Source organism: Myxine glutinosa, chromosome 11 (genome assembly GCF_964187855.1).
Source record: "Myxine glutinosa chromosome 11, kmMyxGlut1.1, whole genome shotgun sequence".
In the NCBI taxonomy this organism is placed as follows: domain Eukaryota; kingdom Metazoa; phylum Chordata; class Myxini; order Myxiniformes; family Myxinidae; genus Myxine; species Myxine glutinosa.
The window spans coordinates 108,258,794-108,271,497 of NC_136271.1; the positions used below are offsets into that span (position 1 = coordinate 108,258,794).

General features: G+C 43.6%; 1 protein-coding gene across 6 annotated transcripts in view; it reads left to right on the forward strand.

Moving 5' to 3' along the window:
• Positions 1 to 12,644, forward strand: part of LRRK2 (leucine rich repeat kinase 2) — a 221,783-nt gene extending 209,139 nt beyond the window's left edge. For 4 of the 6 annotated variants that reach the window (XR_010986404.2, XM_068131309.2, XM_078786987.1 and 1 more), the window contains 5 exons: positions 1,197 to 1,381; positions 10,556 to 10,702; positions 11,009 to 11,232; positions 11,469 to 11,534; positions 11,640 to 12,644. Coding sequence is in view for 4 of the 6 variants with exons in the window: in XM_068131309.2 (XP_067987410.2) it covers positions 1,197 to 1,381; positions 10,556 to 10,702; positions 11,009 to 11,232; positions 11,469 to 11,534; positions 11,640 to 11,761 (744 nt within the window). In the remaining 2 variants the exon portion in view is untranslated. Of the gene's footprint in view, positions 1 to 1,196; positions 1,382 to 10,555; positions 10,703 to 11,008; positions 11,233 to 11,468; positions 11,535 to 11,639 lie in introns of those variants that run through there. The other 2 variants (XR_010986405.2, XM_068131311.2) reach the window with 2 other exon arrangements.
• The last annotated feature ends 60 nt before the right edge of the window (positions 12,645 to 12,704 follow it).

Consider the following 12,704-nt stretch of genomic DNA (forward strand, 5'->3'; position numbering starts at 1 on the left):
AAGCAATTGGTTTAGTATGCCTGTCTGTTTGCAGACATCAGTCTATGGTCGAGGAACTAGTTAATTCCAATATAATTTTACATTTTGAACTGTAGAACACGAATCGGAACATGGATGTGCAGTGCTTTGACTCTGAATTTGGCAAAATGTATTGAATCTCGTCCCGAGCGTGCATGCACACAGATGAATAAGGTTATTGTTTTCATCTGTTTGTCTGGCAATCAAACAGATTTGAAAATTACTCGAAATAAAAAAATCAATATTTAGGAACGTCATAAAGGACACAAACACCAGGCACGAATACCTACTTCTTTGTTCATATGCAGCACGAGGCTGAAGGATAGCATCATTTGGTGAGGGTGCGGCCATGCCGCTGATGCAGTTCCCTCTACTGGTTAGGGCAGGAATTTGTAATTCGTTCATGGTGCCAGTGGTAGACCGCCTACTCTTCGTGAAGAACACCATGGGATCTTTAACGTCTGCCAATGAATACTGGCAAATGGGACACTCATTTAACGTCCATCCGAGGGAAGTCACACACATTATTGAAGAATTACCCTGCCTGTGAAACACTGGGATGACCGTTTATAGCTGGGTCGGGATTCAAACAACCAAGGCTACACAGCTTAGAGGTGAGTGTGCGTACCCTTAGGTCATTCTGTCAACCCTCACAATTAACTAATTTAATGTGTTAAATAAGGTGGTGTAAAAAAAGAGAAGAAGTTGCATCAGCGGCAGTAAACTTCTGAAAAAAAAAAAAACATTAAAACTTTTATTTCATTTAAAGTGGATTATACCATCTCGACCAATCAACTTTGCCGCTCAGGCCCTCAACATTGGGGAGTATCGAGATTCAGAAAAATTGAAGCTTTAAAAAAAGAAAAAAAGCTTGTGCTCAGAAATGCAAAGTAAGTATTTAAAAGACCCTTCCCACATCCGTTTTCTCATGATTGCACGTGGTAAGGTGTTCTATGAACTCTCTCGTTTATATATCTTAAAAGAGAAGCAACATTGTGCAATCATTTTGTTTAACGGATTCCATCGACATTCTACTCCAGAAGAAAGAGAGCTTTGTCACCTCTCTTGTGGTGATTACAAAATATTGCGTTTTGCTTATAAAACAATGTGACATCTATTCAATAAAGAAAACGTTGTGATTCTCATCCCCGTATTTGCTCTTGTTTTCCACCTTGCAGAGCGACCTACACGTTTGTCCAAAAGAGCTGCATCTCGGAATTGGAGGAATGCCGGTAAGAGGATTTGTTCCTGCCATGACGATCAACAACGATGTTGTGTTGTGGGGAAGCTGTGGGACTAGTTTGTTCAGCCTTCGTGGTGACCTGCAAGTGCACAATGTCATTGAAACATCCAAAACTCAAAGGTTGGTGCAGTACTTGAGAGCGGTGCTCAATTTAGGAATTCAGTGATTTAGTTAGGCTGCTAAACTAAATTACGTACAACAATATTTTGGTATTAAGCCCAAAGATTTGGCGACACATAAACCGGCAGTGGAAGCTTTCATTTTCTACTTTTTTGCAATAGCATTTGCTGCTGGCAGTTTGATCTCCCAGTTGCCGTATCTTGTAGCAAGACTTTCATGCACTACATTTAATTTTCATTCAAGTTTTCACCCAGTCTGTTTTCGTGTATATACTTTCCTCATATCAACTTAAACGTTTGGTAAATATTGGGACGAGTTTGTGTTCCGTACACCTGGGTTACTTCACTGATGTGGTCACAAACAAAAGGGTCAATAACACTCAACAAAAATGGCTGACACTGGTGGCAAGTTGCACTAGGTTAAGCACAAAAGTGGTTAAATATGAGTAAAACAAGTTTGAATTCCACTAAAAAGTTATAAATTAATTATTTGATAAAATAAGTTTCAAATAATTTAGGTCGTTGACTTTTATTTCAGATCACATGCTTCCTGATAACCTCTCATTAAAAAAAATGAAAAAAACTAGAGTGAAGTCGATGGCCTGCCATTGCAAATCCCCACGCTTCCCACGTAAAGCAAAGTTGAAAGTGGGCAAAACGTTCCACCAGGAATGACCCAATATCATATTTTGAGTTAATCTTATGGTTTGACCCCTGTTCCCCTATAGTCCCCACTGCCTAGGGCATGAACCAGGAGTCTCATGTTTTGACCCTTGTGACACCATAGTCCCCACCCACTGGGACAGGAGCCGGGAGTCGAATCCAAATACTTGTTAAATATTTCATGCGTCCCCAAATCGTGATTGCATATATGAAGTTTCATTTTAAAATCTGCCCCTCATTACATTTTTCTGTATTTGACCTTTTGACCCTGCCTCAGAAGGTGGAGCCAAAATTGATACTGCTCTTGCACCTTCTTACTGTGTGGCGATCAAAAGTACAAAGTTTGGTGAATTTATGCCCGACCGTTTAGGAGGAAATAGCGTCAAGGACGGACAGAGACAGACGGAAACAAGAAAAAGATGTTTCTTTTAAGAAATAAAGAAACATAAAGATAACATCCATCAGGAAAAGTATAACTGCCAGGTTTGGACAAAATGGTACAAATAAGGATATTTTAGTCTGGAGAAACAAAGTCTGGAGAGATATTTTAGAATTTAATTTTATTTTCCTTTTGCGATTTGGTGCGTCTAATACAGGAAGCAAATGTGTAAACATCAAACTGCTAAGCCAACAAAATAACGAAAAACCTATTGTCTGGGGTATTGATGTCACAAATCAAACCAGTGTGAACGAACTCGAGGACGGGTAACAAAGTAAAAGGTAAAGCCATTTTCATTTGTGGCTACAGATTCCACATTGCAGACACTAAAACATCGGAGAGAGCCCAAGATTATCTCCATTTCATTTTGAATGCGCGCTTGTCGATAAGTGAATGATGCTGATGGAAAAAAACGAGCAGATGACAAGAGGAACCATGTTGAATAAGGCTTACTAATCTATTCTCGTGTGATAGGACTCACTTGTCTAAATGGGACATGAGGCATTGAATGAGTATTGGTTCACTGTATTCACTGTATTGTTCACTGTATTGGTTGTGCAAGGAAAGCCTCGGCTGTAAACAGAGTTACAACCCATCGCACGTGTACAGGGGTTGTTTGAGGTAACATTAACAAACAATGGAAAAAAAGTAACTGTGTAAATCTGCACTAAACGCACCAGGCGCACATCCATCCCTGCCCTCGTAGTTTGCATTTAGCAGAATTCTTGAACGCATCCTTAGAACATTCAAGAAAATCCTCTTTATCCCTTTGTTCATGACTCCATCCTCTGCCGTGACATCCCCCATCATTTAGATAGACAGGCAGTTGTCTTGTCCCCCTATTCCGACCTTAACAATATCACAAACTGGTCAAACACTTGGAATACATCGTTTAATCCTGAGAAATCCCCCACACCCTTTCCCTCTCTCATAAAGGACAGTACGGCAACCCTCCCATCTACTTTCTCAACAGCCCTCTTGAAGAAGTTCATTCACTGAAACTCTTGGGTCTCACTCTCACACACGATCTCTCTTGGGCAAGCCACATTTCAAAATTGGCCTCCAAAGCCAGATTTAAATTTTTTTTAAGTGATTCATCACCCTTGAGTGACAGGGCCAAAAAACGATATCTCACATGATATCCCAAAAGGTTGCAGACGAATTATGACAAAATTTAGTGGATGAGTTGGATAATTGACAAGAACAAGCTGATTCGATTTTGGTCCAGGTCCTGATCCAAATCTGACCTATCAGTGGGAAACAAAACATAAACTGTTCAGCCTGGTGGAGGTATGTATGGTCTCCACCAAGTGCCTGTTCTAGGATTCTCTCTTATGTTTTCTCACATGCCCTGAAAGAGGCCGAAGAGTTCAAATTCAATTCAATACGAACAGATCAAGACACAACATAACAAAAGCAACAACAGCATATGGGGCATTGCACCCTTACCATTGGGGGATGTTCCACGAAGATGTGTTTATTGGAAATGGGATGGGGTGCCTCGGACACTCCAGCCTTGGCAGGGAGAGGAGAGGAAAGGATTCCGTTGAGAGCCATACTTTGGCTACGAGAGTGTCGGAAGTCAGTAAGCCATGTGTGAAGTTTTTTTTTTTTGTATACTGAATCGAGGCTCGTGGAAGAGCTAACATTTATTTCACAAACAAATCAACCAGACAAACAAAATATACAAAAAGAGGGAGCGGAAGACAAGATGGGGAGAGAAGGGGAAGCACACAACCACAACATTTGAGAGCAGGGAGAAGTGTGGGAGGGAGAGGGCTTGGGGTGGAGGAGGCATGGGAAGGGGGAGGGGGGGGAGAGGTCTAAAACACAAGGGGACCGAAATTAGCGGGGGTAGAAAAGATCAAGGTTTTGGATGGGGGAGGATAAGAGATGGTGGTGAACAGCTGTTTTAAAGACCTGGAGGGTGGAGTGGGATTGAAGAGAGTGAGGGAGTTTGTTCCAGAGGCGGGAGAAAAGAGGAATGAAGGAGTGAAAGTGAGCAGAAACTCTTGATTTTGGCAGTTTAACCATAAGAGGGTTGCAGGCAGATCTTGTGCGACCTGTAGGAATATTTGGTGGACAGAGCCCAGAGAGAGCTGGGGGGGCAAGGCCAGAGAGGAGTCGGTAGAAGACGGAAAGACCACCAACCTGCCTGCGGTGAGTGAGTGAAAGGCCCTTGGAGTTAGCTTCATCGCGGGAGATTCCAATGATTCTGAACGCTTTGGTTTCAACAGCGTCAAGACGAGCTAGGTGTGAGGCAGGAGCACCAGACCACAGGGGAGAGCAGTATTCCATAGAGCTGCGGATGAAAGCCTTGTATGTGGTGAGGAGCCCAGGTGTGCCAAGGAAGGACTTCGCACGACGGAGGATGCCGCTTTGGAGGCCAGATTTGAAATGTGGTTTTCCCAGGAAAGATCATGGCAAATAGTGAGACCCAAAAGCTTGAGTGACAGAACTTCTTGGAGAGGATTATTCAGAAAGTGGATGGGAGGGTTGTCCAGTCGGTCTTTTCGGAGAGACATCGTAAGAGTGTGAGATTTATCAGGATTGAAAGACATCTTCCATTTGTTTGCCCAGTCTGTGATTTTGTCCAGGTCTGCAGAGAGTGAGGAGGCTGCAGACTGCCGATCTGAGGGATGAGGAATGGAGCGACAGAGAGTAGAGTCGTCAGCAAAGAGATAGAGAGGATTTTCAAGAGAGTCAGAGAGATCATTGATGAAGACCAGAAAAAGCACAGGGCCCAGAACACTACCTTGGGGAACTCCAGCCTGAACAGGAAGAGGAGATGAGAGAAACCCATTCAGGGCCACACGTTGACTACGACCAGAGAGGAAGTCCGCCAGCCATGCGTGGAGATTTCCATGGATACCAAAGGAGGAGGGTTTGGTGAGCAGAGCAGGGTGCCAGACCGTATCGAAGGCATGTGAAATGTCAAGGGAGACAGCTCTAATTTCCTGTTTGGCGTTGAGGACCTCCATCCATTGTTGAGAAAGCAGAAGCAGCATGTCCAGAGTAGAGTGACCAGGTCTGAAACCAAATTGATGATCAGAGATCAAGCCATTGGAGAAGAGGAAAGATTTCATATCTGAAGCAATGATGGATTCCATGACTTTGCTGATAATTGGGAGAAGGCTGATTGGTCTGTAGTTGCTAGGATCTGTTTTTGCACCTTTTTTGTGCAAAGCGGTGATGTTGGCTGATTTCCAAGCAGATGGCAGATGACATTGAGCAAAAGAGAGGGTGAAGAGAACAGAAAGAGGGAGTGAAAGAGCGGAAGAACATGATTTTAGGACCCGTGGGCTGATGCCGTCAGGACCAGTTGCAGAATCAGAGTCGAAGGTTGACAGAAACTTTTCCACCTTGTCAGGAGGAAAGGACACAGAGTCCAGGAGCAGCTGGGTACGACTGGGTACGGTGGGTACAGAGAGGGATGGGTTTGGGACACAAGATTTAGAGGCAAACACAGAGTTGAGGCATTCAGCTTTTTCACGTGCGGAGTCAGCCATTAAGCCGTTTGAGGTGAGGGAGGGGATGGAGGGGGAACAAACACCAGAAACAGATTTGACCAGACGCCACCAGGATTTGGAAGAGGGAGACAGATAAGAGAGTTCGGTCTTGAGAACGGTGAGATATTGTTTCCTGGCTCTCCTGAGGGTGGACACACACTTGTTTCGGGCTTTGTGAAAGGAAATGAGATTTCCTTCCGTTGGATTTGCTTTCCAGGAGACGAAAGCAAGTTGTTTCAGGGCAACAGCCTCACCACAAGATTCCGTGTACCATGGACGGGAGGAAGGGTATGACAACTGAAGACGAGATGGGATAAATCTGTGCATGAGAGAGAGCAATTTACTTTGAAAGAATTCCCAGGATGAGTTGATGTCAGAGGCGGTAGAGATGGGAGACCAGTCCAGATGATTGATGGCTGCTTGAAGACCGTGCCAGTTGGCCTGAGTGAAATGCCAGACTCGCCGACGCTGAGGAGGCTCTCTGAGAATGGTCAGAGAGATGTCCACTTTAACAAGCACATGATCAGATGAGCCGATTGGAGCAGAAGAAGAGCAGCAGACATTTTCAGGGAAGTTAGTCATAACCAAGTCCAGAAGAGAAGATGCTCCGTTGACTGAGATCCGGGTCGGGAAATTGACAGATTGTGTCAGTCCCAGTGAGTTGCAGAAGTCCTTTGCTGAGGAGCCATAGCTGGTGAGAGAGGTACCCACACCCAGCCAACTGGCATGGTGACAATTGAAATCACCACATATGAGGAAGAGAGAGTTGGGATGAGTAGATAGAAGTTGGTCCATATTATCAGACAGCGAGATGTAGATGGAGTCATCACTGTTTGGTGGACGGTACAACACACATATGAACAAGAGGTGGGAGCGAAGGGGAAGCCGTAGCCAGAGGTATTCCTGGGGGTGAGGTGGAGAGAGTGCAGTGCAGGGCGAGTGAGGAAGAGAGTTTTTGATAAAGATAGCAACCCCACCTCCAGGACGAGGCTCAGGTCTATCATACCGGAGGAGGGAGTAACCCGGGAGAGATACTAAGGAGTCAGAGACATCATGAAGGAGGAAAGTTTCTGTTAAGCAGATCACATCTGGTTTGTCAGAAGCAACCTGTATGGAGAGATCAGTCAAGTTTGAGCGAAGGCCCTGGATGTTTGAGGTCCATACCGTTAATGAAGAGGAAGGGGGAGCATCGGGTACAGAACAGGGGGGGGGGGGTAGGGTAAGATGTGGAAAAGGAGGAAGAGGTAGGGAGAGCTGTTGAAGGTGTGTCAGAGATTTCAGAGATTTCAGAATAGCTTGGAGAAAGGGAAGAATGGGACGGACAAAAGTTTTGATGGAGATTGGGTGAGGCACAGTGAGGTGTTATTTGAGGAGGGGGAAGAGCGAGGCAGAAGGTTGGGGGAGATGAAGGTGAAAGTTGGAAGGGGGAAGAAGCAGGGAGGATGCTTTGAGGAGGAGGGGTGAGAGGGGAGTCTCGGAGGGGAGGAGCGAGGGAGTGTCTCGGAGGGGAGGGGTGTGGGGGGAGTTTAGGAGGGAGGGGAGGGAAGGGGCAAGGGGGGAGATTTGAAAGGGATGGGTGATGGGGAGGATTTGGAGGGGAGGGGTGAGATTGGATTTTGAAAAGTGTACGATTCATGGGAAACGAACATTTTTTGCAAAATGAGTTTGAGACCTTTGAGTCAAAAATACGTTTGAGGAAGCTGAAGGAGGGGTGGAGTTCTGGAGAGTTTAGGGAATGTAGAAAAGAGGAACTGTAAGAGATGGTATTATTTTATTTTTTTGGAATGAATAGATTTGGTGAGCAAGATGAAAGCATCCTTTTGTAGGAGAAGAAGAAAAAGGTGTTATAATATTTGAGAGAAAATAGTTGTTCAGGGGAGAGATTATACATTTCTAACCACGTGATCGCGAACAACGTGAACGAAGAACGAACGAACAAGTAAGAACAACAAATAAACGAATAAGACCTGAGAAGGAAATATTTTTTTGGGTTTTGTTTTTTTTTTGAGTAGAGATATTAAACAAGGAGGTATGGGGTGAACGACTGGGACAAAACAGAGAACGAAAATAAATGCAGCGCATTCGACGAACCGCTAAGAGAAAAACAAAACCACAAGGTCGGAGACGGTACGGTAGCCTAAGCCTACGAGTACTAGGCCTCAGAATACTCGATACGCATTAACCGACGATTGTGTGTACATGTACGAAAAATTAGCACCGAAAATTTTCCTAAAGATACGCTACAGGTACACACACCGAAAGATAGATACAGTCTCGACAAAAACACAATTGTGAAAGATTACTTAGCTTCGAAAGCGTGAGCGCATGGAACAGCTTCGAAAAGGCGTGACCTCGCCGTGATGAACCTGGTCCTGAAAGTTGGTCTTGGATGCCCATAGGCAGAGAGTTCGGAGAGCATAGGATGCCAGACTGCTTCAAAAGCTCGAGATATGTCCAGAGAGAGGGCCCTGATGCCATGTCTGATATTTATGGCCTCCATCCATTGCTGGGAGAGTCTAAACAGCATATTAGAGGGAGAGTGATTTGGCCTGAATCCGAATGGATGAACTGAAATGGGGTCAGTGGCGAAAAGGAATAGCTGTGTGAACTGTGATGATGGATTCCAAGACCTTGCTGATGATTGGAAGTAAGCGAATAAGATTGGAAGCAAGATTGACCTGTAGATGAGGGATCGGTTTTTGCACCTTTTTACCTCCGCCACTGAAGATGGGGAGAGGTTATGTTTTCACCCCTATCTGTCTGTTTGTTTCTCTGTCTGTTTGTCTGTGAACTGGATATCTCAAAAGTTATGGATATATTCGGATGAAACTTGGTTGACATGTTGGGTGTGTTACAAGGAAGAATTGGTTCAACTTTGGTGAAGATCCGGATACGATAATTTTTGAAGTGATTCTTCACCATTGAGAGATGGGACCAAGAACAATATATAGCATGATATCTCAAAAGGTTGTGGATGGATTTGGAAAAATCTATGTGGATGAGTTGGGTAGGTGAAAGGAACAAGCCGATTCGATTTTAGTTCAGGTCCGGATCCAAATCCGGCCTATCAGTGGGATACAAAACATTAAATGTTCAGCCTGGCGGAGGTACGCACTCTACCGAGTACTGTTCTAGTTATGTAATCGTGATGTTGGCTGATTTCTAAGAAGATGGGATATGACTTGGGATAAGTAATACGGTAAATAATGCAGAGAGAGGAAGTGTGAGAGCAGCAGAGCAGGTTTTTATGACACGTTAGCTTATTCTGTCTGTGGCAAGAATCAGTCAAGAGTTGGCAGAAATTTTTTCACCTTTTCATGTGCAAAAGACAAAGAGTCCATGAGCAGTTGGGTGCGACTGGGAATTGGGGTGGGGTGATACAGAGAGGAAGGGGTTGGGGACAGAAGATTTGGAAGCAAACACAGAATTGATGCATTCGGCCTTCTCACGAGCAGAGTAGGCTGTGGTGCCATTTCAAGAGAGGGAAGGGATGAAGGCCTTGAAGGGGGAGCATAAGTCAGAGACAGACATAACAAGGTGAGACAGCTTTCAGAGGAGGGAGACGAGTTTGGAAGTTCAGTCTTGAGTTTGGACAGATGTTGTTTCCTGGTGGATTGATCTTTTTTTCTGGTGGATTTGTGAAATTATCTGATGTTGCCTTCGGTCAGATTTGCCTTCAGACAGAGTGCAAGTTGTTTCAAGGCAACTTGCATTTTTCTGCTGTTCCTTTTGTTATGTTGTGTCTCGATCTGTTCAGTGTTCTTGCTATTTCACGAGATTTGAGTCTGTGTACAAAAAACCAGACAATCACAATACAGAATCACATTTAATCAAAATCATCCGTTCACACCTTTTTGAGATATCCTGCTAAGTATCGTTTTTGGCCCTATCTCTCAATGGTGACAAATCACTTAAAAAATTATACTAGCCGGATCCGGATCGGGATCTTCACCAAAATCTAATCATTTTGTCTTTGTCATATGCGCTACATCTCTGCCAAATTTCGTCCGAATCCGTCCACAATTTTTTGAGATATCTTGTTCACAAACAAACAAACAGACAGACAGGGGTGAAAACATCACCTCCATCCACCTTTGGTGGCGGAGGTAAAAAAACAAAACATGAGCATAACAATATAAAACGGTCTCAGGAAGGGATGGGGGTCAGATTATTGACAAATGTGGAAAACTCAACATGGTCCAGGAAATATTACATTTATCCATTATTTTCTCGCTGCCATGCACTATTAGGCCACGGCTTGTTGTCGCTTAAAAACTCATCCTTCTTTTTTTTCCCCAGAATGGGTTGCTGGTCCATTACCAGGAATACTATGTTAATTGTTTTTCTTTTCACCAGTGTAAAAGATTTTGAGCCTAACATTCTTATCGGCTGTCAGGTTGCAAGAACAAAACATATCTTTCCTTTCCTTAGAACCAAGTATCTTCCTTCATCAACTTTATGCAACTTTGTCCTCGATAATGACTTTATTATTGTTCACTTTTCTGTCGTAATGACTCATTTTAAAAACGAAAAAACGTTTTTATTTTTCATGCATCTCTTTCAGAACGATAAACGACGACGCATCTGCCATATGGTGTCTTTGTGCCGATAAATATGTGTACCTGGCGAGGCGCAGCAGCTCTAAGGTGGAAATCTGGGACGGTGCGAACAGCCGGTACCAAGGAACTATCGACTGCGCGTATGCAATTTGGTACGTCGTTTGTAAAACTAACGGTATGCACTGCACTTGGCACCAAGCCAATAATGCACCAGTCTGATGTGCACTGAATCTTTATTTCCACCAGTGCAGAAAATGTAAAAGAGCTTATTGTGTACAACACGATATTGCGTTTGAGCCATATGTTTGGACATGTTTATTTCCTGAGTCATGTTACAGATGGGCAAGTCAAAGATTGTTCTCATTTTGTTAGGGAATAAATAAACCTTGTCAACAGTAAATGTTTGGGAACAGGAAATGGAGATGGCATCATCGCAAACTTGTTTCCCATTTGCACAGGCCACCTGATGGTGATGCGAATGAAAAATGCATCGGTACTCAAACGAGTGAGGGCGCTACGTGTTTTGTATGTTCAATGGCTGTACAGCGCAGCATTGCATTGTGGGTTGGCCTGGCCAGTGGGAGAATTGTTGCTTTTGACACATCTTCGCGGAAAATGCAGCTGTCGCTAGCAGTGCTCCCCGGGCCCATCACGGCCCTCACTCTGCGGCGATGTACAATCGGTACGTGCTTGACTGGCGAGTAAAGAAGGATCTGTGAATATTGCAGAACAGGAGATGTATGGAATTTGTTTCAAAGACAAAGAGTTAAAACACAAACAAACACTTTTTAAAATCTTGGATGTGTTGTTGGGGTGGGAGGAAGATAGGGGGGGGGGGGAGGAAGTGCTCAAAAATGTTGTTTTTCACGACTCGATGAATACTGTCATCTGTTTTTGCCTGTGAATGTAAAATTGCAGGCGATGGGCCGAAACTCATCTTGTTTGCTTTGGGATCTCATTTTGGAGATGAAAGACATGTGGAAGGTATGCTGCTGCTTAAATATGTAAAATATGATCTCGTTATTTTGTGTGCACAATGATTGGTGCCTTTGACGAATAATTTTTTAATCTGTTCTGTGACGACCACAGATGCACATTCCCACATATTTGCTGTGGAGGCAAGCCTGCCATATCATGTTGGCAGTCTTAAAAGCCACATAGCCGCACGAGCAAGACTTGCCAGCAAGATGAGTGAAAGCTGCACTGCATGAGTGACAAGCTATGAAAATGGACAACAACACCTAACAAATAACAGAGATGTACATGTCTTCGTTCAAGGACACTTTTCAATTTGTGCTCATAATTTCAGAGCTGATGTTAAGGTGTTTTGTTTGTTAACAGAAGAAAGTTTAGATTGCCAAAGGTAGATGACTTTATTTATCCATTTTGGGATGCAGTAGATCTGCTGCTACAGTAAATTATGTTACTGGTCCAAATGCAATTCAGCACACAGTACAGCAATGAGACTGTGAAGTGAAAGGCCTGTAAAATTGTGTGTGCGCGTGTACACGCGTGTGCGTGTTTGCTAATATTCCATTAGCGTATCTGTTTCAAAATCACAGGTATGCTTGCACTTTTGTGTGCTGCGGTATCGTTTTTGTTTGCACTCACCTTTACCATTTAGCTCATGCTGCACCCTCAGACTACAATTTTCTCTTTGTCATATAGTCAAAGGAGGTGACTTGTGACAGCAATGCTTTGATGTATGCAAGAAGCTGTTGATGTACGAAGTTGTCCATGCATTAAATCGCGTGTGCACGCGAGTATAAATGCTTTTTAAATGACTTGATGTACCTGTGTCCTCGAGTTGATCAGCTGTATCATCCGTGTGGAACCAGGGTGGAGGAAAATTGTTGCTATATATGCACTCGACTAGTTGCGGCCTGATGGCCAGGACAGCTGTTCTGCAAATATGAGAACAAGAGTGAGAAAAAAATGTACAAATCCATCCTTTGAGAAAGTTTTAATTGAAGATATTTGTTCATGTATGTGTTATTGATGCATTTTAATTATCTTGTTCTGAAATTATGACATGTATGTACTGTTGTAAGAACTTGTTAATGAAACGAAATAAATTGCTTTTCATGCATCTTCTTTGAATGGAACAGTTATCTTGCTTTCCCAAAATAAAATTGAAATTGTAAACAGCGATAA